This window comes from Anolis sagrei, chromosome 5 (assembly GCF_037176765.1).
Source record: "Anolis sagrei isolate rAnoSag1 chromosome 5, rAnoSag1.mat, whole genome shotgun sequence".
In the NCBI taxonomy this organism is placed as follows: domain Eukaryota; kingdom Metazoa; phylum Chordata; class Lepidosauria; order Squamata; family Dactyloidae; genus Anolis; species Anolis sagrei.
Genome location: NC_090025.1, coordinates 61,764,590 through 61,789,463, shown reverse-complemented (window position 1 = coordinate 61,789,463; position 24,874 = coordinate 61,764,590). Strand labels below are relative to the sequence as shown.

Genomic DNA, 24,874 nt, shown 5'->3' with positions numbered 1-24,874 from the left:
AACCACTAACTGAAGCCTTAAATAACCTGCCACAAAAGCTTACATAAGTTTTCCAGGTTCCTGTCATTTTCCAATTGCTCCTGAAATTTCTACCACATGTAAAGCAATGCAATGCAAGTAATTTGCACAAATGCAAATCTGAAGAACAGAGCCAGTTAGAGAGTTGGATAGCCAGAAGCAGCAATTGACTGTGGCTCAGGAGGGCCACATATGTACAGTCAATCCTCCCACTATTTCAGTGCATTTCTCCTTCTGGCCACTTTAATTTTGCAGTGTTCTAGCCAACTGTCACAAGAAACACTGATCAACAAGGTGGATGAAGGTGTACAATTCAAATGGCAAAAAAGATGCACAGGAATGACTCTTCTTAAGTTTTTAATGTGTACTAGTTAACAACAACAACAACTATATGTTTGACATGTATTCATTTTTTTTTAGTGACAAAATGGGAAGGGTACTATGAGTGACAAATGGAAAGGGGCAGGCACTGCCAAAATTGCATGGTACTCTGCGCAACTCACTGCTCTGCTCAGGGGAGTGGGAATTTGATGATGTGGCTACTTGAACACTAGTATTTAAAAGGTTTGTCTTTTTGGCTATACATTTGTGGTGCTGAGAAATTGAAGTATTAAAAATAACGTTTAATAGGAAAAAACCAAACGTTTCTTCTGACCCACATCTTTCTAACATTGAGTACGAATTTAGAGGTCTCCAAAACCTGCAAAACGAATTGGCATTGCAATGCTAATGCTAAAAATCATTACTGGAGTATGTCTTAATTTATAATTTATTTTTACAGTCTAGACATCTTGTAAAATGCCAACTATATCTTTATGTATGACAGACCTATATGTTTTATATGAGACTGATGTCAAAGCTACAGGTTTAGTATCCCTTATTTGAAATGCTTGGGACTGGAAGTGATTTGGAATTCAGATTGCCCTCTAGATTTTGGAATACCTATATCTGCATAATAGGATCTGCTGCCATTTTACAGATTCTCGCATTTCTCTCCAACCTCTCACCACTGCCTGAGCGTGCCAGCAGCCTGCTTCTGTTTTGTGAATGAAAAAGCAGAACTACAGCTGCTGATGTGAAAGCAGAAATGGGGAGCTGGCATCAAAATATTTTGGACTTTGAAGTGTTTTATATTTTGGGATAAGGGATGCTCAATCTGTATTAGTATTTTATTAATTTATATTCTTCCTTTTTCCAGGGAAAAAGGCAACTAACAACATATTTAAAACAATACCAATTAAAATCCATACAAAAGCATCAATAAAAATATGAGTATAAGATTGTAAAATGAATTAAATGATTGATAAAGTTAAAGTATTTAAAATTAAAATATTAAATTTTATTGAATTTAATAAAAACATGAAAAACAGCACCACACGGTATTGAAAGCCCAAACCTAGGACCTCATCACACAGATCCTGGGTGGTGGCGCTGTTCTTAAAGGTGAGGCATGGAGGCAGTCGTTTCACCTTGTCTTGCTTCACTGGCCAGCTGGCTGGCAAAACAAGACAAAATGAGGTGAGATGAAATGACTGCCTCCATGCCTCGCCTTTAAGAATAGCGCCACCACTCCTGGCCACTGCTGTGTGACAAGGTCCCTAGTCAGTTTGTAAAAGACTGACAGAATAAAAATGATCTGACTTGCTGACAATAGGAGAGCAAGGAGGGGACCATCCTGGCTTTTCTAGGCAAGAAGTTTGTGAGAACAGCCACAGCTCCTTTGTTTCCACCAAATGAGCTTGAGAAGCTGGTGAAACAGAGAGAAAAGCCTCTCTCAATGATCTTAGAGCTCTAATGGGCTCATAAAGGGAGTTACCTGGATTCAAGCTGTATATGGGTTTATATGTCAAAAGTAGCACTTGAATTGTGTCTCGGAATGGATCAGCAACCAGTGGAGTTGTTGCTCCCTGTAGCCAACCCCAGTTAACAACTTGGCTGAAACTCTTTGAACTAAGTTTTTGAGAGTTTTTTAAAGACAGTACCACATAGAGTGCATTATAGTCATTCAAATGAAATGATACCCAGTCATGTACCAATTCTTTTGCATTGGATGGAAAGGAGAAACACAGCTGGGTATCAACAGCATATTGGTGACCTTTATTCTAAAACTGTGGATCACATGTCCTAGCAGTTTTAAATAGCATCAAGAATAAGACGGAACCTTGAGAAATTGCACAGGTCAAGAAGGTGAACAAGAATCCTCCAGTACCACCCACCGAAAGCACCCTCTAGGGACTTCATCACAAGGAGATGGAGAAAACATAGAAAGCGGGAGAAGTGCTGGATTTTCATGGGGTTCTGTCTTTAAAGAAGACAAAGAGCTCAATGCCATTACACTAAGATCGCCTCCTCCAGCTCCTAACCCAACTGTCCACTTAATTCCCATCACATGGGTAGGCGATGACTCCTTCCAATACACTTTTTAAAAATATATACCCTTTAAGGCAGCACTGCATTTAAGACCTTTTCACTGAAATAGATTTAAGGCAGTTTTCTTAAGGTGGCACTTTTCCTGGGGTTGTTTGCTCTGAGATTTCCTCCCATTGTCCCTCCAGGATTTCAATTATTTATCTTTTTTTAAAAATAACCCCGGATTGTAGGAAGTGGTATTAAAATAACCCCCATCTTTCCCAGAACCTTTGCACTGGCGATCGTAGTAAATGGCTTTAAATTAACCCTCATCTTGTCCAGAGTCTTTGCATTAGCCATTTTTTCCATCTCTATGTGAGGAATTTAAAAATAAGTCAATTGCCAACCAGCTTAAAAAGCACTGGAAAACCCAACACTTTAAAAATGGCAAACTACCTCACCCACACAGTTGAAGCTTGCATTGTGTGAAGGACATGGTTGGTTGCCATTTCTTAAATGTGTAGAAATGCTGATTTTGCTGTGTGTGATGAAGCCATAGAAAAAGATGGAGTCACTAGAACAGTACTATGAAACCCTGTCCCAGAAGGTTGACTCTGATGGACACCATGGTTGATGGTATTGAAAGCCACTGAAAGAACCCAAATAACCAACAGACCTTGTTGTAAAGCTTCATTAACCACTTCCTTCATCCACTCTATTTCAATATTCAGAAAGGGCAAAGGTCTAGATTTTAGCTGATTTTCAGTTGCTATTTCAGAAGACAGAAATCTAACTTTTGATAACCTTACATTGTCAGAATTTAGTAACTGATTATGCCACCAAGTGTCATTCAGAAATAATTTTCTTCCTATAAAACCTATTATTTCTTCAAAAAAAACAAACAAAAAAAACCCATGTGTATTTAGGTTGCATTGTGGATTTAATTGAAGACATCTCAGGTCCATGACAGATCACTTGTATTGCTTCAGTATTAATAACACATTTCCACACAACGTTCTTATTTTAATTTTCATTAAAAACAGTTGGAGGCAGGAAGCCAAACCTGTAAAAAAATCAATCTCATTGAGTTCAATTAATTATATAGAAAGAGATAAATGGGCATTTCAATAATAAGGAAAGAACTAATATAGAAACTGTGACTTTAGATCAGTTACAACTCTTATAATTTCTGCTTCAAATCTGCAGCAAAACACAAGGCTGTACATTCACAAATGAGGGGTAAAAAGCAGGAATGGTTGAATCAAGAAGCAATCTTGAATCAAGACCATTATGGTCTATATAGGCATATATGTAGCAATTTCTTCAAGTACATAGCTCAGAAAGAAAATAAATGAAATTGTCTTCTCCTTCTCCAATAATAATGACAAATCATTATGTAGATGAGGGATTTTTTTTCTTGACACCAATAAAGTAACTAAACCAAAGTGAGAAATAAGGTGGCCTTGTGCCTTATAGTAAATCAAGTTGTAAAGGTTTCTTCCCCTGGGGTTAAAGCAAGCATAATTCTTCAAGTCATCTTGACTTAGGGTGTTGACTAAGAAAAGTCAAATTCCTCTTGTCTCCAGACCTGAGGCAAACTAGATATGTCCCAAAAACTGTTGTTAAAAGTTCTCTTTATGTGAGCAGGCAGTTCTGCCACTGCCATAACATTCTAAACAGCAAGCATCCAATTTTATCTAAAGCTTATGACTCCAAAATTTTGCAATTCTATATTTCCTAAATCATTTACAGTTGAAGGATTGCATGGATGTCATGAACACAGATTGAACATGTCTGAACACTAGTGTGGCTTTCTGAAGTTTGCAAATCTGTATGGCAGAGTAATTTCAGAGTACTCTACTAATCAGGATAAATTAAGAATATCACCTGGGTAGTCTGCCTTTACTTGATGTTTTGCTGAACAGCTTTCAGTTATTCCTTTAAACATCTATTGGTTCTTCATTTTAGATTTCAGAATGATATAGCATGATGACAGGGGGGCATAGGTGTCAACAGGTCCTTTTTCCAGAAAAGGAGAAGATACATTTTGGTAATTTGTGAGGATAGTGTGCCTCTATAACATATATATGGGGTTCCTTGTGCATGTGCATGTACCTTGTCTTGTAGCATCACACTGAAGAACACTAATGTAGACTACAAGAGGTCTGTGAGCTCTTAGCAAACTTTAAATTGAATGACAAGCATTATAAGCATAGGACCAAACATATCTTAACCCAATTACTAATCCCAACCAGAAGAGATGTGATGATTCAGTTGCTGAATGGAAAATCATCACCCATTGCCTCAGTAAATCTACTCTTGTTAGAACTAGGAATTAGATTTAAACTATAGTTTTAAATACACAGTATGGTTCATTGCAGTTTTCTTATAATATTATGACATCTACACATACCATGTCATGAAAAGGAATCCATACTCTTGAATGATGTACTTGAGCATGGGCACACTGGTTAAAAATCTGTAGAGTTGGGATTGTGGACCATGCAGTTTTCCAGACATTGTTGATATAGAAGGCAGAACAGCCATATTTATTTATTGATTTTATTTTATTTCTATCCTGCCTTTCTTCCAATGTGGAATCAAAAGCTTCTCACAATATATATATATTTAAAAACAGCTGAAATAGTATAACAAATGTTAACAAGCATTAAACAATCAATCCCATTAAAACATTATTTTGAAGTAATTAAAAGTTCCATAGCATTAGCTATGTAATATTAAACAAATAGCATAGCCATACCACATACTTCAGCCCCAACTAGTTAAAGGCTGAAAACCTATTAAAATGAGAAGGTCTTTGCGTATTGAGGAAAATAAAGCCGAGAGAGGCCAACTAAGCCTCTATTGAAAGGAAATTAGACAGCTGAGGAACAACTCCTGAGAAGCTTCTCTTCTCTGTCCTCACCAAACAAGTGTGTGAGTGGAATGGAGAGGGATACCCAATCCCCAGGTCACAAGACATGGGCAAGCTCATATGAGGAGATGAAAGGTTTCAGATAGTTTGGATCTTAGCTGTTTAGACTTTTACAAGTCATAACAAACATTTTGAATTGTCTTTTGAGATGACCTTGTTGCCAATGAAACTGATGAAACCATTCTTTTTCTGCATGGCGGGGTGTTGAACTAGATGGGCCATGTGGTCTCTTCCAACTGTATTATTCAATGATTTTATGATTCAAGTTATATACTGCCTATAACTAGCCTCTATTCTACCCTTATGGTGTGAAATAGCCTGTGATGACAAATGCTGGGAAGTACACAACATGAGCTTAAAACCCTAGCACTGCATTCTGGATAGAAAGAATGGGGGCAGGGGGCAGCCTAAAATATAGATGCACAAATAACTCAAGAAAACTAGCACTGTATACCAAGAAGAACCAATGTATAACTTGGGTCATTTTATCCATGGATCAATGTAAGTATTGTAACTTAACTCTTATATAAAAAAGGGGAACCATCCCCTTCTCTGAATAGAGTAGTGAAAGATGAGAATGTAGTCCATCCTAGGAGAACTAAGAAACATCAACTCCTCTACAATCCCTCTTGTGGAAAAATGGTGGCAGTGGCCAGGGGTGACTGGCCCCCAGAATCAGCGTTTTTGCTTTCCTCACTCTATAGCATGGCCCTTGGCTTATCTATAGATCATATGAAAATCCATAATTTTGACTTCCAAGCCAACTCTCAATTTATATATTAGGTTGACTCTCAACATCCTCACATTGCACTAAAATCCTGGTTCTCTTCACATAAAGTCAACTCCAACATATCAATCATAAACCAAATACAAGAAAACTTCCAATATATAAATCATAAACTGATAGTTTAAGTAAACAGCTAATAACTGATTTAGTTTTATTTGGTTGTTGGGTTTGGGGGTGGGGTGGGTAAATCCTGATAGGTTCCATCCAACAACATCAAAAGGGTTGCATGATTTTCATCCTTGTTCAGAGACTAACAAAAGTAACAAAACAACAAAGAACAAAAAAAGATCTTTCCCAAAATAAATTACAGAAGCCAAATGACACTGGCAGAAGCTAATTAAGCTTGTAATGGTGTGGAGATACCAACTCATAAACTCAGCCTTATTATCCTCTGGCACATATTTCAGTAATAAGTAAACACATAACTTCTAGTCTAGGAAGTGAGTACTAAGAAGCATACAAAGTAAAAACAAGAGAGATATTTTTGTCTTTAACTTTTGTAGAATTGAACTATTCACTTTTCATTATTCATCTTTTCACTGCAAAATACACCAATACTCAGAAGCACTTGTTTAAAGGCTGCAAGAACAAAACAGGTTACATTTTATAGTAATTCAAGAATGGGAGATTATTTTTAGTCTTTTGTTAGAAATTCTTCAATGACTTCACTTGCTTCCAGCTAATTTCTTCTGTGCGAGTGCTTTTGGATGGCAGAAATGTCTCATCTACTTAAGTACGGCTGCTGTAGTAGGAGTTGTAAAACAAAAATAACAGCAAATGACAAGCCATAAAATGTAATAGTTGTTTTTTAAAGGAAGTTCTTGCTTTTTTTAAAAAAAACTCACCTACCAACAATTATCTTTAATCCCCTTCTTAAACCTAATGATGTTTTTGTGCAATTTTGTGTCAATGAACATTAAATTGAAAAAAAAGATGAGTGTAGGGTTATTTTGTTTGTGTACATGCCTCCAAGCCACCTGTCAACTTATGCTAACCCCAATAATTTCATAAGGTTTTCTTAGGCAAGATACATTTGGCGATGGTTCTGTCAAATATATCTTGCCTATGGCACCTGATAATCATTGGCAATCTCTCAACCAGGGCTGACCCTACTTAGCTTCCAAGGCATAGTAGGGTTATTTAGGTGATTGTTATTTTCCTTTATTCCATCCCAAGGCCAGTAGGTGACTAATTACAATGAACTAATATATGATAATGTCAAAACCTTTACTGACTACCATCCAAGATGGATAAGATCCTGAAAATGAAAAGTACCTATATGTGTTTGCCAATGAATCACATTAGGACACTGTGCTCAGAAAAGTGTCTCAGGGAGCAGCAGGCTGCAAAGTCATGTATTGCTTGTTACATATATGTGGCAAAGTTTGAATGGTTTATAGTTCACCCAAGAGTCATACTCCAACTTCATCCCAATGGGAGAAGATCACAGTAATATGAGTACTTTGCCTGTCCCACTCCCCTACCCATCTTAAACATTGTTCTGAAACACAATGGGTGAGTGTTCTAATCCATGCAACTAGGTGCTAATCCTGTGTGGCAAAAATGCTCATGGGAACTGTTTGGAAACAGTTCAATTAGAATTCCTCCCCTTTGCCAATGAAGAACTTAACTAAAGGAGCAGATAAATGCTCCCCAGAGTGACAGGAACTGTACCCAACCATTTGGAAGGAGGATGGGAGAAGGAGCCTCAGAGCAATGTCCTTTAGATGAGGCACCCTGTTCATATAAAACAAAAAGGAATGGAGAAATTGGAAGTGGCAGTCCTAGCAGTCCTACATTAAAGCACATGAATGGGGAAACCATTTGCTTATCTGTGTGGATATTCTGCCCTGACACCAGGCCCGTAGCCAGGATTTAATTGGGGGGGGGGGGGGGGGCTGAATTTTTTTCAGGGGGGGTTTCGGGGGGGCTGAGTCTGAGTGAAAGAGGGTCTACCGTAGCAAACCTTTTGTATCATTACCCCAATACCCCCATGCATATGGGATATATTGAGTATGGTGATCAGATCATGATATGAATAAACATAACAGTTTAAATAATGCACCAGTAAGGCCTTTTCGCGAACCACCATGAGAATTTCGGGGGGGGGGGGGGGGGAAGCCCCTCAAGCCCCCCCCCCCCCGGCTACATGCCTGCCTGACACCCAATGTTTTCAGTGCAAGAGTAGGATTGTTTGTTCGTCTCGTCTCTGAAGTCCCAAGGTGATGTACTCGTTAAGGTGCAGGGCATAAAAATGGTAGCAATATGTTGAAGAAGGCTAGGCAATCTGGTATAAAAGACTTTCTTTCTCCCAATTTCCATCAACAATCAGAAACTCTCTTCGTGAGTTTCAAATGCAAACAATACATGGTTGCAATTAATTAAGTTGCACACTGCTGCACATCTGATTTAGTGTGAGTCAGATTGGTTTCTTTGTATGCTGTTGTGATGTGCAATGATTGTTGCTGACTTAGAATTCTCTATGATGATACTGTAATTATGGACTGAATGTATACAGAGCAACCTTTAATGTCTCTCTCCCATGGGCAGCTCAGCCATGTTTTTGACCCATTTCAACTTTTAGTAGCATAATTCTATAAGTGGCATATTCTGCCAGTCATATTGGTGACCTGCCTAATGTTCATGTCAAATCTTGCCATCCAGGAATGGGCAATTAAACAAGGCCTGGAGCCTGTACATTTGGGCTAAAGGCCCCTGAAGGTCAAAAATTTGTCCTGGGGCTGCATGCCACACTTTCCTCGCTTTTTTTGTAGTCCATCAACTGTTGTTGTTGTTGTTGTTGTTGTTGTTGTTGTTGTTAAGAAAGACTCAAACTAATGTGATATAATTTAAATCTTAACTATACAAGCATTAAAATGTAATTAAATATTAGGTATTAAAATAATCAGTTATAAATCCTTAAATACGAATTTAAACATATTCAAATCTAAAGGTGATGAGCTTTGGATCAAGCTCTAAATTTCTAGATTCTATGATTGATCTATTTGGTTTTCAAGAGTCCCAGGTCTTTTTTCCCCTCAGAAAAAATATTCACTTGATTCCATTCATATCTTTTTGATAGAGGTCATTAGGATGTGTCCTTTCATTGTGAACCATCTAGGGTATGATCTTGTGTTGTTTTAACAAATGTAAACATGTGAAAGCTTTCATGATCAAAAGAAGTGGTGCAGTGGGATTAAAATGTGTGCATGCTGTCTTTGATATTTTCTGTTTGCTTGGGTTTTTTCTTCAAGGAAATAGTTTCAAAACATTCAGGTTCTCTCTGACACCATTTTCATATTTGTTACAGTTTATCATGCTGACATACATCTTCATGCTGGCCTGGCTGGGAGTTACAGCTTTCACTTCTTTGCCTGTCTACATGTATTTCAACCTGTGGACTATTTGCAAAAATACTACCCTGGTGGAAGGGGCAAACCTCTGCTTGGATCTGCGTCAGTTTGGTAAGTGGGTGATTTGTTTAATTCCATTGATAGTGCATTGAACTGCAGACATTCTTAGATCATGGGCAACTTCCAATATTGAGTCCAAAAATGTCAACAAATGCAAACATTGATAGAACACAATGGATGAATTTTAATCAAGGCTGTTTGCAGGGCCGTAGCCAAAAAAGTTTTTTTGGAGGGGTTGAAAATTGGGGGGGGGGTTAAAATTTCGGGGGGGGGGGGGTTGAAACCTGCCTCCTAGCTCATGCTGAAGCAAAGAGCACAGCAGGGGGCAGAGCAGCCTTCAATAGCCTGCAGCTCCGCCCCTGTCAACCACCTCCACCAAGTCTGGTCTCCTTAATGAGGGCATTCAACACCCCCCCCCCCCAACTTGGTTGCCTCGCTACATCAGCTATTGCTGCAAGTAATGAGAGTGTGAATAAATTGTCAATATTTGCTTGAGATAGTGCTTGCAGTTCTGGAGGTACTCTTAATTTTTTGTGTCTCATAGACTTAGCATGGGGATTTGGTTAACCAGTTAAAATTCATGAGTAAACCAGGTTTTTTTTTAACCTGAAAAATTTCGGGGGGGGGGGGGTTTGTTTGCCATAGTTCAAAATATGGATTAGGAATATGCAGGTGACATCCTGTGAATTAGATACGTGGACTTTTTAAAACCACAGTCCAGCATTGTATATACTAGTATCAAGGAACAATCAGCTCCTTCATTTCCAATCCCTTCTTACTGTTCAAAGAGGCAACTGAATGTTTTGTTTCTAGTTTTAAATAAATCATAGTTCATGCCAAGTGTAAAATAGGAATAACTGTAGAATAATACTGTTGTTTTAAGCAATGATTTCTTCATTGCTTAAAGTAGCTATATATATATATATATATATATATATATATATATATATAATTTTTGAGACCCTTCACAAAGAGGTCTTACTGAGTTGTAATTTGCTATGAAAAGAAAGCATTTTGTCTTGTCTCTTGCCTACACCGGTAACTCTTCAGCATCATTATTCTTTCACAGACCTTTAACTATAGATTTAAGATGTTTATTTGGCTTGTGTTTTAAGGCAGTGTTTATATATTAATATTTGTTATTGTTACTGAAATATACATGGTTGTGTTTGTTTTTCTTTTTTTCCTGGCACTTTCAAATACATTTTTTTTTTACCCAAGCTTACCTTTTGTGCATTAAAGGTGTATCAGAACCTCATGGAGTATTTAATCTGTTTGCAGGAATTGTCACAATTGGAGAAGAAAAGAAGATTTGCACAATGTCTGAAAATTTCCTCAGGATGTGTGAGTCTAATGAGGTGAGTAAAAGTATGAAAGGGAGAAAAAATTAGCAGATGATGGCTGGATTTCCACTGGTGACCTATGCAGGTGTATTCTACCCTGTACTTTTTCATCTGCGGCAGAAAAAGATTTCCCATCCTGTTTTGCACATTGCCTCCTCCATATATCTATGGCTAATCAGTGGAATGTGTCTATCTGATAGAGGTCTACTGGGCAACATCCTGCTGTAGTGGTATAACTAAGACAATGAACACTTATCATACTTTCAAACTTCTAGAAGCCAGTTGGTTTGCAGGAGTTAACTTGCCACAACTGATGACAACAGAAATCCAGTGGGGATATGTGTTTACACTCTGTTACAAATACTCTTGGAATTTGGCCTTTAATCCTCTTCAAACAATGAAGTTGTTTTTTCCTTGAGAGCTCTCTTAGCATAAGTCCTATTGACATGCATAAAGAAGTGCTGATGAAACAGTTCAAAGATCATAAGATATAACCTCACAGTGACATCATGTCTCCTTATGCCCTATACTCCATTTCTTGGTACAAAAATACAATAGAATGAAGAATGAAGGCAAAGGTGTGCTGTGGCTGCTTTGGGTTGGAGATGTTGGTCCTCCTCTTATTCAGACACTTATTATTACACACATGGGTATAATAATCATGCTCCACAGTCACTTACGGACCTGCCCCACCACCACAACTCTATTGTTGGCAAACAGTCATATTGGCTACAAGTTCTTGCCTATGGATATATAGTACTGGATCATGCATGCCTAAAATCTAAGAAATAGTGAAAATGAATAAAAATATAACTAGCTCTAAAATAATAATAATCATTCCACAGTCTTGGGGCAGCCTATGAAGAGGTCTTCCTCAGTCATATTGCTAGTGAATTTATATAAATCAGTTGATTTCTCCTGAACTGTTCAGACAAAGACAATAACTATTATACTGTTTAAGCTACGCATTGTGGTACTCACAGAATGTGGTGTTTTGTTTGCTTTTTCATCTCCTTAATTTGCAACTTGCTTCTTTTATTGTTTTTGCAGCTGAACATGACGTTCCACTTGTTTATTGTGGCACTTGCTGGGGCTGGAGCAGCTGTCATTGCTATGGTAAGATTTAGAATACTTTGCCTTGTGCTGAGAATCATAATGAACATTGGGACAGTGAATGTTTGTGCTAACCACCCCTACATAAAATGCTCTCTTATTAACTTCCACTTGTGTAAACATAGTAATAAACATAATTTCATATTTCAGAAGACTTTTATGTCTTATATTTGAATATTTTAGGAAAAGAAAGATCCTCCAGTATACATACATACATACACATACCAAACTTTTTTGTGGAGTTAAAGTGCATTTATTCTTTTTATTTTAGACACACAACTAAACAGAAGTGAATGCACAATATTACTATATCTGCATAATCAAAACCTGAAAATGTTGCCCTTTTGGTACTGCAACATTGTCTGTGGATGTGCTCACTGCAAGATATTGTATGGAAAATATTTCTAAGCACTGGACTAAAACATGCGCTCACCCATTACAAAGCTCTTGTTGGAAGTGCTCCATTACTACTCTTCATTAATGTAAAGATAGTAATAAAGCTCCTATATGTTTTACATAAATCTAAATATGTCCTCTTTTTTAGTTATCATGGTAATAAAATTAGGTTTATTGTGTCCATGTGTCAAAAATGCTTGTCTTTCTGTTCTGTGGTTGGTGGATGCGTGTCTGGCATTGCTTAGGCATCAAACAGATAGTGAGTGACATGGTTGGTTGTGCTAAGGTTGGAGCTATGGAATACACATTAATCTTGCTTGCTCGGTCTCTGCACTTTATTTGCTACCTGTGCAGATTGGAACAATGATTAATTAATCCCTTAAAGGGGCTCAACTTTTAAAACTACAGTGTAAACACTTTTTGTTAATTACGTTCTTATATTTAATTCAAATAATTGGCTATTTTCAGACCATCCTGGTCAATAAGACTGTATGGCAAAAATAAATTGTCAGAAAATGTTGGTAGCTTTAGAGTTATAAGTAAAAATATATGTTTGTTAAGCAATCACTGTCTAAGACTCTATCTATGTTTATGCACTTATAAGTATTGTTACTGTGTGTATATTTTACTGTTAAATTTTTAAATTAAAATACTGAGGGGAAAAAGAAATTTGGAAATATGAACCACATTTTTACTCAAGGTACTTTTCTCCATAGGCCTCCAGAGTTAGCTTTGTATAGAGAAATTCTCATGGCCGTGAGCATAACAACTATCAGAATAATTTTCAAACTATGCAAATTATAATCATAAGCATTGAATGAGGGATGTAGTGTCTCAGAATTTGCAATAATACACAAAAGAGATCATCACAGTTTTCAGAGAATCCATGCAAATTCACTCTCCTGTATTTGACACATGAGGCCCTTCCACACAGCCATATAACCCAGAATATCAAGGCAGAAAATCCCACAATATCTGCTTTGAACTGGGTTATCTGAGTCCTCACTGCCATATATTCCAGTTCAAAGCAGATAATGTGGAATTTTATTCAGCTGTGTAGAAGGGGACTAGGTGTAATTTGCCCTGGAACTTAGGCAAATCAAAATACCCTACATATTCATGAAAATGTAGTGAAAAAACTCAACCCCCTGAGACCTGGGTCAACTTATCCATGAGTCTGTGTGTGAGGTACTGTGCCATACCACTTATAAAATAAGGAACCAATACCTTCTCTGGCTAGAGCAGCAAAGTTCAAGAGTTTAATCCATCCTAAAAGAATCTGTGATCCACTATACTCTGTCTGAACTTCTGGTGTTTTGAAATTCCTGGGTGGGAAAATGGCAGCTGGGATGGCCAGGGAAAGTGGTCCCCTAAGGAGGCATTAGTGTTCTCCCTTCTCCATGGAATGACCCATGACGTATCTAGGAGCCATATCACAATCCATGAACCTGCTCTCAATTCATACATGATGTCAATATATACATGAATATATACGGTTTATTATTCATTCTATTTACCGCTCAATTTGCCAATGTGAATACCATCTTGGAAATTTCTCTAATTTTTGTTGATTAAGCCTGTACAGTCTGTGAGCTAACACATCTTTTTAGCAAGGTAATTGTCCCATCTCTGAAGTCATCTGAACAAGCTTATGGAAGCTTTCTCACCTTCCTGTAATCTCCTCCTCTGGTTCTATATAACTGGGGACAATTAGATTCACACCACACACAAGAACTGAGCAGGAAAGAGAAAGTAAATTGATGCAGGTGTGAGGAGTGATAAGGAATGTGGAAATAAAAACAGGAAACAGCTGGACTATGACTGGGAAATTTCCATATTGACTTTGAAACAGAAACCCAAAACAATTACATTGCCAAATGTTCAAGTGTATCTTTTAACATCTGTTTCTGCCTTTGGTAGCTACTGCTTCTCTATGTCATTTTCAGTCTCCATTGCACACTGTCTTTTAAATCCAACTGCTAGTTCTAACTAAAATTGATCCATTCCGTCAATGGAAACTTGGTAAGCAACACAGGTTGCATCTACAAAGTGTACTCAATGCTTTGGTCCTCGTCTGCTTCTATTGGCAATAGCAACTGATTTGATTTTTATTATGAATGTCTATACCAACACCAAATTGACTATAGAGAGGCTAGACGATTTGACATAACAAGACATTCTTTTCAAATTTAGGTGAAGTTGCACTATACAGAATCAATAGATTTAACTTTCCCTGGAAAATTTAAGGTAAAGGTAAAGGTAGTCCCCTAACATTAAGTCCAGTCATGTCTGACTCTGGGGTGTGGTGCTCATCTCCATTTCTAAGCCGAAGAGCCAGCGTTGTCCGTAGACACCTCCAAGGTCATGTGGCCGGCATGACTGCATGGAGCGCCGTTACCTTCCCGCCGGAGTATTGATCTACTCACATTTGCATGTTTTCGAACTGCTAGGTTGGCAGAAGCTAGGGCTGACAGCGGAAGCTCACGCCGCTCCCTGGAATCGAACCTGCGACCTTTACTCACTCCTTTATACCCTGAGATTCAGGACCCTTCCACACAGCCCAATATCCCAGAATATCAAGGCAGAAAATCCCACAATATCTGCTTTGAACTGGGTTATCTGAGTCCACACTCAAATAATGTGGGATTTCCTCTCTTGATATTCTGGAATATAGGGCTGTGTGGAAGGGCCCTCAGTCTCTTAGGTTAGATTTGCAGTGATCCAGATTAATTAATTTTTTTGGAGAAAATATATATTTGGCTGGCCAAGCTAAAGCTGGCTAAAGTAAGTTGAAGCTCATGCCAAACAATAGTGCATGAGGGGAGAAATGAAAAAAATATGCAAACAGGAAACCAAACTGATTCAACAAAGAAACCTTTTTGCAAATATTATCCCTCATTTTTTAGAGGTAGGAATATCCTCTTAGAAACAGTTCTCTGTAAGACAGAAAGACATAATGAAAACAGTAAGGGATGAGTACCATATAAAGTTTCCCATAGATGCCATATATATAAAACTCTGGATTAAGAGCCATCATGGTGCACTGGTGGTTTGTGTGTGGGACCAGGACAGTGTAGACATGTCCCTCCGCGCTACTAACCTGAAATTTTAATCTCCATGAACATTATCCTCCCAGCCCTGAGTTCTGAACTTTGCACTTTCCCTTAGCTCTATCTAGGAATTTGCCCAAACCCAGAGCCCTCTGAACTCAGCACTTTTATCATTCTGTATGGTACTGTTTTTATGATGTTATGTTTTATTCTGATATGTTTTTATTTGGTTTTGTTTTGATGCTATTTTATTGTGTTATGTTGTTAACTTTGTGCTCCCTGGGCTTGTCCCTTTGTAAGCTGCCCCTAGTCCCTTAGGGGAGATGGAGGCGGGGTATAAAAATAAAGTTGTTATTATTATTATTATTATTATTATTATTATTATTATTATTATTATTATATAGACTGAATGCCTGCTCAGCCATGGGAACCCACTCAGTGACCTTAGGCAGTCACATTTTTCTCACCTTAAGAAGTCTATGGTAAAACTATATGATAGAGTTGCTATAAGAGCCAGCATTATGCAGTGGTTTGAACGATGTACTAGAACAGTAGTTTTCAACCTGTGGGTCCCCAAGTGTTTTGGCCTACAACTCCCAGAAATCCCAGCCAGTTTACCATCTGTTAGGATTTCTGGGAGTTGAAGGCCAAAACATCAGGGGACTCACAGGTTGAGAACCACTCTACTAGAACATAAGGGGACTAGTGTTCAAACGCCTGCTCACTGCCATGGTAAGCTTCTGGGTGACTTTGGGCAAGTTCCATACTTTCAAGTTTAGAGGGAGGCAAAGGCAACCCCTCAAATTTTGCCAAGAAAACCCCATGATAGGTTCTTGGGATCAAATATTAGAAATGACTTGATAGTAAGCAGCAGCAACAGCAACTGGATTGCCATGTGTTCAAACTGATGTGAATATACATAACAAGAGTTTGGGATTATTTTACATAATTTACAGGAAATGCAGTCTATATTATAGGACTAAATGGAATTACCTGTCCATCTCTAGCCTACTATAGCCTCATTATATAATCAACAGTACCATCTGTATCGCCATAGCCGATAGAATTAGATAATAAAGGCCAGTGTTGCTGACCTGCAATAGATGGAAAGAAATATTGACAAAAACAGTACTACAGTGGTATGAATGGGTTTGTAGTGATTTTAAAATGACAGAAAACAGGAATTTTCAAAAACAATGGGGAAAAAACAGAATAAGTGGGTCTGTCTTATTTTTTGTCTAGAATTGCCCAGCAAATAACGTTATTGTTCTTTGGCAAAGGGTTCGGACATGCCACAGCTTCCAAGAGAATCGAAGTTGGTGTAATCAAATGTGACCAAATGTCATCATATCTCTTTCTTTCCTCTTTTCCTTAGGTTCATTACCTTATGGTTCTGTCTGCCAACTGGGCCTATGTGAAAGATGCCTGCAGAATGCAGAAGTACGAGGATATTAAGTCAAAGGAGGAGCAAGAGCTTCACGACATTCATTCTACCCGCTCAAAAGAGCGACTCAATGCATACACATAAAAAATACCTTGTCTTACTTTCTACCATTGAATGCTTTGCTGTTTAACTAAAGGCCATCCATCTTTCCATTTAAAATCAAAAGTGCTTCTCACAAAAGATAGTTAAGGGTGACTTGTACATCACCCCTGTACAATTCTTGGTTGTCCAGCACTTGGTTTCTTAATTAGTTACTAGCTTGTGTGATAAGTCTCTACTACAAAGCTCCTGAAACAGCCTTTTTTCCAACCCTAAAGTTATTTTCAGTTAGATCAAGAATACTAACTATTGTCAAATACGGAGATGTGTTTGATTTTTTTTTAAAGGAATCACTTTGTATGTGTTATGCATAACACCTTTTTGCATTGTTTCTTATATGTTTTTGAACAAGAAAAATAGCTTTTTTATACTTTTTAGTTTTGGTTTAGGTAAGTACTTTAACTACAGGTATACTTCAAAGGGACCACTTGTACACCATGTACGATTTCTTGAGGAGGCACACCACTGACATTCCTTCAGATTTGGAAATCTTGCCAGATGGACCAGTGAGCATCTTGATGGAAGGTCCTGAGAACATTTTAAAACAATCAAAGGTGCAATTTCTAAATTTGTAAGAGTAGGTAAAATACAAAAAAAAGTGCTTCTTATCTTTGTTAACATTGTATGATTCTCGATGTACTAAATGGAGTATTCTCTCTTTTCAAGTTTCATTGGTGGCTATTCCTGCTGTTTATATTGTGAGCATGCGCTGTGGTGCTTGTTAATGCATGGCCATTTATCTCCTTCAAAGCGTTAGGATGCCATGATTTTCTTTCAAGAGTTGCAGTGTATAGACAAATGTTACATAGAGCTATGCGTATGTTGCTGCAGAATGATCGCTGTGATTCCACAATGGTTATGCTACATTGGAGCTGTTCATGTGCTGATATGCTGCTTAGCTACATTTATGAAAGTGATATATCTATAATACAGCAACCTTTAAGAATCAGAAGTCCTTTTACCTGCTTTAAAAATTTAGGTGGATTGCACCAGTCTGAATGATACATGTACTGTATGTGATATATATAAGGAGGCTTCCATAAATGTAATAGCTTGGCTTGTAGCTTTCCTACACACATACTGGTTTACCTGTATTACGTTAAAGTGAGGTTAATGGCTGCTACTGGAGCTATTGTTTGGAAGTGTTAGTAATATATTTGAACCTTTATTTTGAGTAAGAAAATATTAAGAGAAAAGTCAGTCATGTTAATCTGAAAGAAGTACCTGTACTTAAAAACACACAAACAAAAAATCATACAAAAAAGTAAAAAAAAAATCAGTATTATTGGACCAAAATTGGTGTTTTTTAATTTTTATTTTTGCCTATTTCTAATGCTACAAGAATGCTATAAAGTCTTTTAAAGTGATGTATCCTGACAAGACATTTTTGTCAGTGTTAAAAAATTATAGCTAGTTTTGTGCACTTATTGGACCATTGTGAATTCTCTCTGAGTGTAAGTGCATTTCTAATAAAAGTTCTTGAGTAAAACTCTTCTTTCTACTCTTACTAGTCATGCATCATCAGTAATTTTTACCAGTTCTTGTAGTAAGTAGAGGTTAATACTATAGTTACTTGTGGCATGTTTATGCATCAAGTAGTATTAGTTTAATTTTTTTTGGTTTTCTAATTATTTTTTTAATTTTATTTTTTACACTTTACTGTCTTACGGAATCAACATTTTCTGATAATGTGCAGTATCAGTATTTACCTTCTGCAAAAAGTATTATGAACCTCTTTCAATTCTATATTGTAGTGTTTCAGTTTTGTGTCTTAAAAGGAGTTCGTGATGATTTTTAAAACAGTGTCTTTTAAACTCATGTAATGATGTTGATGCTTTTGGCTTTTCTCTGGTATTAGAGTTTGTATTTTCACAAAGAATGCTTTGTAGCAGGCATTACAATTAATCTGTTTTGTACATAAATGTGCCAACAGCTTGATGGTGGCGTTTTTGAAATGTAGAACCAAGTGCTTGCAAAAATGTAATAAATACACTTGTGTACTTTGTGTACTTATTAGTAGTCAGTGTTTTCTTTTTCCTTGTCTTATAGAATGTCTTATTGGGAAATTTCTGCAGAATATTTTTTTTAAAGCGACTGGTGTCTTACTTTTCATAAAAGCATTTCTTACTTCGATTGTTCTTAGAATGACATATATACTAGGCTTTTGCATTTCGGCTCTAACTTGATCCGTTTCTGCTGGCTGGATTCCAATAGACCCCCATTTCTGTTTTCACGTGTCTCCCAAAAATGGGTGGGTAACTAGATAGCCATTTTCATTCCCCAGCTAGAAAATATGGCTAGATCTGGCTCATTGGTGGCAATGGGTGGGCTCCCCAGGCTCCCCTTTCAATTCCTTGGATCCTTTCCTTTTTCCCTTCAGGGGAACCTGGGTTTCAGCAATGGGTTAAGAAAGCATCCTTCCTGGGATCCTTTTTTTTTCCTTCCCTCTTCAAGGGGTTTCAGCAACAGGGCTAAGAAAGCAGGCACAACTTGCCTGATGCATGATGCCAAATAGGGGAGTAGCCGTGATCAGCTGCCACATGATTCCGTAATGGTTGGAAAAACATAATGGCTGGCCTTGCTGTTATGGCCATCCAACCAAACTGAAGAAGCCCAGATTGGCTGAAGGAAAACAGCTAAAATGGATATGGAACACAAGCCTATTATATATCATTTGTTCATGTATAGTACCTGCATACTACTTGATATAATAACATTTCTAAGTACACTTAAAATCCATATATTGTATGATATAAATCTGCATATATTATTTTAAAAATAATAAATCTGTAAAAATACAAATGTTAGAAATGGACAGCCATCATCACTGTCAGCTACAGTAAACAGCTCAAAGAAGTCTGATTAGAGCTATCATTTAAAACCAAACACGGTCTCTAGTTCTTAAACTACATGAAGGAGAACATTGCAATGGTTGGATTTCAGTTGAAAAGGCCCACATTCATGATTCTGTGGAATGATTTTCCATTATCAAGCCATTCAGCATTATATTAAAGTCTAAGGTGATGGAACTTTGATATGTTCCCAATACAAAGCAGAATTTTCTGATTACTTCTAATATTAGGGAAAACTCTTTACACATGACCCACAAATTATCCTACTTGGTTTCAAAGAGGTCTGACATCCCAGAAATCCAGGATACTCATTATAAGATGGGATTGCGTTGTTCTTGTATCACCTGTCCTTCTTTAGTTTTGACAAAGAGTTCTGTGAATGCCTTTTATATAATATGAGAATAGTGAACATATCTGGCCAGTGTCTTTATTGTTAATGTTGCCTTTTTCAACTGAAACCTAAATTGTCAATTAAAGCAGCCCCTTTATGCCAGAATTCTTCACATTTGCTTCAGCAGGACATACTGTATATACTTATATATGTCTAGAAAATTTAGTCATAAAATTACCCAAAAGACTTGGGTCAGCTTATCCACAGGCCAATGTAACTATGCCTTAACTTTCATAAAAAGGAACCACTCCTTTCTCTGAGTAGAGTGGCAAAAAGTGATTACTTAGCCTATCCCAAGTGAACCTACAATCACCAACTCCTATTCTCTCTACTGTAGTGCTACTTCTAGCCTTTTTGAATCACTGGGTGGAGAAATGAGAATGGTGGCCAAAGGTAACTGGCTTCCAAGAAGGTTGTGGCGCTTTCCTATTTTCGTGGAATGAATCTCAGTGTATCCACAGTTCTTATCAAAATACATAATATTGATTCCCACACCTGCCCTCAACTTATCCATGAAGTCAATGTATACATGGTTATATATAATAATCAGAATTTAGGAAAGTACTTCATTAGCTTTGCCACTTATTTCTCTTTGAGCATTCGATGAGCCCAGCTGAGAGGGCAAATTTTGGCCCAAGCTTCATGTAGTTGTCACTCCTCCACACACATATGAAGCTTGATTTGAGCACTGAACAAAGTTTTTGAAACTTCCCAAAGTTTCAAAGTACATAAGCAAGTACAGAAACAGAATGTACCGAGATATCTTATGGAAGTGCTTGGAAGAATTCATGTTACGTATGTAGAAAACACTGATAGTATGTTACATTGTGATAGCCCTCAGTGATTAGCTAATACGAGTTTTGCATTCTCAAAAACATGGAACATGGTAATTGAAAATAGTTTTTTGGGGAAAATGAGATATAACCTTTGAAATCATGAAAGTGATTTAAAAATTATTGGGAAAACAAACCTTCTTGAGGATTGGGTACTGTTTAAAATTATATAAGAGGCTGATGGATGTGCATGTTTTTCTGGCAACTGGGTTTCTCTTTTCACCCTGGTAGACAAGAATCCTTGGCTGCTATTTAACTCTTTGGCTGTTCCAAGATAGAGACTAGTGCCTAAAGTGATATTTTCATGAAAACATTCTGCAAACCCACATAAATCATAAGGCTAAGAGATGAAATTCTCGATCTTATTGATACATTAAAACAAACAAAATGGAAATACTATCCATTCAAGAAGAACCGAAATCATCCACTAAGCATCTATTCCATAACTCTTAACAAACTCATATGTCAGTGTAGAATCAGGAGAAATAAAGAAATCTAATATTTCTCTCTGTACTAGAGAACTATCAAGAAGACAATATAACACAATTTTAAAGAGCATGATTTTGACATGATTCTAGCACATTATGACCAATTAACCAAATATCTGGGGTTTTTTTTTTAGTAAACTGCTGTAAAGCAATATTACAGTTAACTCATCAGTCATATAAAGGTGCAAGCAACAGTTCCACTGAGGAAGAAAAATAGGAGGTGTCTCAAAAATCAGAATGGATGTCTAAGGAACTTTCAACCTAGCTAAGATTTAAAAGGGGCATGTGCATGAAGTGGAAAAGGAGTAATTGCCAAAGAGGAATTCAAAGGAATAGCCAGGATATGTTTGGAGAAAATTTAAAAAGTCAAATCACAGAATTAGTTCAAGCTTGCTAGAAAGGTTAAAAACATTAAGACTATAGCAAAAGGAAGAACAAGTAAATGTTAGGTCCACTGCATACAGGTGATGACAAAAAATTTCAAGACAGATAAAAGCCAGAACAACTCAACATCTTTTTTTGCCTTAGTCTTCTCCCAAAAAGTTAACAATGCTCAACTTGGGGATGATGGAACAGAGGCCATAGTAGAGGAAATGCAGCACAGAATAGGTAAAAAGGCAATGCAGACATATCTGGCTAATCAAAATGAATTCAAGTCATCTTTGAGAACTGTAGAAGTTCAATCTTCAAAAAGTGTGTGTGGGGGGGGGGAGGACTCAAAGAATTACCACAAAGGGCCCTTCCACACACCCCTATATCCAGAATACCAAGGCAGAAAATCTCACAATATCTGCTTTGAACTAGGTTATCTGAATCCACACTCAGAGTTTTTCTGCCTTGATATCCTGAGATAGGGCTGTATGGGTCCCCAGTCAGCTTTACATAACAGACTCCCTCCTGAGTACATAGAAGACAGGACAACTTGGAAGGTGCTTAACAGACTGTGCTCCGGCACCACAAGATGCAGACCCAACCTTAAGAAATGAGGCCACAAAGCGGAGTCCACAACATGTGAGTGTGGAGAAGAGCAAACCACAGACCACCTATTACAGTGCAGTCTGAGCACTGCCAAATGCACAATGGAGGACCTTGTTATAGCAGCACCAGAGGCACTCCAAGTGGCCAACTACTGCTCAAAGGACATTTAGTATAATGCCAAGTTTTTAAAACATTGTGTTTTTAAAAATAAATTACAGCTGTACCTTCAGTTCACTTCTGATATGATAAATAAAAAACTTGACATCAACACCATGAAAATTTTTGTAACAAATCATCAAAGGTTCTGTCCTGAGCCCAGTGCTATTCAACATCTTTATCAATGACTTGGATGACAGAATAGAAAGCATACTTATCAAATTTACAAATGTCACCAAATTGGGAAGGACAGTGGATACTCCAGAGGACAGAATCAGAATCCAAAATGACCTTTATAGAGAGCTGGGCCAAAACTAACAAAATGAATTTCATTGGAGAGAAATGTATTACACTTTGTCGATAACAAATAAATGCACAGATATAGAATGGGTGATACCTGGCTAGAAAACAGTTGATGTGAAAGGGATCTATAAGTCTTTGTAGACCACAAGTGAATGATGAATCAACAGTGTGATGCAGCAGCTTAAAAAAAGTGATTCTAGGTTGCATCAATAGGAGTATATTGTATAGTCTGAGGAAAGTCATAGCCCATTTTATTCTGCTTTGGTCAGACCTCACCTGAAATATAGTGCTCAGTTATGGGCACCACAATTCATGAATGATAATGACAGGCTAGACCATATCCATAGGAGGGCGGCCAAAATGATCAAAGTTTTGAAAGCCAAGCTTTATGAGGAGCAGTGTATCATTGAAACAGTACAGTTTCAACGATACAGTTGTCTTTTGTCAGAAGAGAAGAAAGCTTCCAGTGGTTTGGAAAATGGTTAAAGAACAACAATGGTAACAACAACAACAACAACATAGAGATTAGGAATACATGGTTGAGTCTCATAAGGATGGAAATAAACATTTTTGGTCCTCTAAGGATCTATTTTAAGACAGATGGTTGGAAATTTGTATACAAACAGGCTGAGATTCAATTCAAACAATGAGTTGCCTATGGGTTGTTGTAGGTTTTTTCAGGCTATATGGCCATGGACTAGAGGCATTTTCTCCTGACGTTTTGCCTGCGTCAGGAGAAAATGCCTCTAGACCATGGTCATATAGCCCAAAAAAACTACAACAACCCAATGATTCTGGCCATGAAAGCCTTCAACAATACAATGGGTTGCCTATGTTTGTGACAACCGTCAATTATTCAGAATGGTTTAAAAATGCATTGTGAAAAGTCCTAAAAGATCTTTCCAAACTAGAGGAAGGGGCATTAAAATGGCAAATATGTTTCAGTGAGAGCAAGTGATGCTAGCTGGAGTTGTTGATATCTCAGTGAAAGCATCAACCCAAAGTGCCGCTGTGCAGCTGTTACATACTTACATTTACTAGAAAATAAACTCTATTGAAAACTTAGAAATGCAATTCTTCACTAATTTCATTCTCAAAAGAAACAACTACTATTTGATCATGTTTCTCTTCATGAAAAATTCACATTTTTAAAAGATACACATATTTTGTAAGATATATAAAACCATTGAGAAGAAAGTCTGAAGTCAAGTTTAAGCTCCTATTCTCTGTTTGTTGTTTTTTTCTTTTCTGTTTTGTATGTTACAGTATTTATTTGCTTATTTATTTATTTATGACATTTATATCCTGCCCTTCTCACCCCAGTGGGGACTCAGAGTCTCGCTTATCCAACTTTTACACACCCAACGTTCTGAATTATCCAATCCAGTCTGCCTCCTACCTGGATCCACAGCTGTTTCAATACATTGTGATGCTTTGGTGCTAAATTTGTAAATACAATAATTACTACATAACGTCACCATGTATTGCACTGTGTTTTATGTCAATTTGTTGTAAATATGATGTTTTGGTGCTTAATTTGTAAAATCATAATGTAATTTAACCTTTAATAATTTGACCTTAATCCCTCCTTGTGCCGATACACCCAGACTCTATAAAATAAAACTAAGATGTGCTTCTCTCTTTGTCTGGGCGGACTGCGGGGGTTTTTCTTTAAAAGCTCAGAAATTCTCAGCAACTGAGGCCACTTCAGGTTTGGAACATCAAACAGAATATTTATTTTCAAAGTCCTTGGCAGACTTGGCACAGCTTGAAGAAGTTACAACACAAACAGTCAATTTGGTAAACCATAGAGATGATCTTTCTTTCTTTTTCCGTCAGTTACTGATGTAACTCTTCCCCAAAAGGTAGAAAATATCCTGAGATCCTTTCACCCTAACCGTGAGCTGCTATGGTTAGAAAAAACAG

General features: G+C 37.3%; 1 protein-coding gene across 4 annotated transcripts in view; it reads left to right on the top strand.

Moving 5' to 3' along the window:
• The window catches only part of GPM6A (glycoprotein M6A), a 238,465-nt gene extending 219,509 nt beyond the window's left edge, over positions 1-18,956 (top strand). For all 4 annotated transcript variants that reach the window (XM_060778691.2, XM_060778693.2, XM_060778689.2 and 1 more), the window contains 4 exons: positions 9,400-9,553; positions 10,784-10,860; positions 11,896-11,961; positions 16,780-18,956. In XM_060778691.2, coding sequence (XP_060634674.1) covers positions 9,400-9,553; positions 10,784-10,860; positions 11,896-11,961; positions 16,780-16,932 — 450 coding nt within the window. In that variant the 3' untranslated portion in view covers positions 16,933-18,956. The remainder of the gene's footprint in view (positions 1-9,399; positions 9,554-10,783; positions 10,861-11,895; positions 11,962-16,779) is intronic.
• The last annotated feature ends 5,918 nt before the right edge of the window (positions 18,957-24,874 follow it).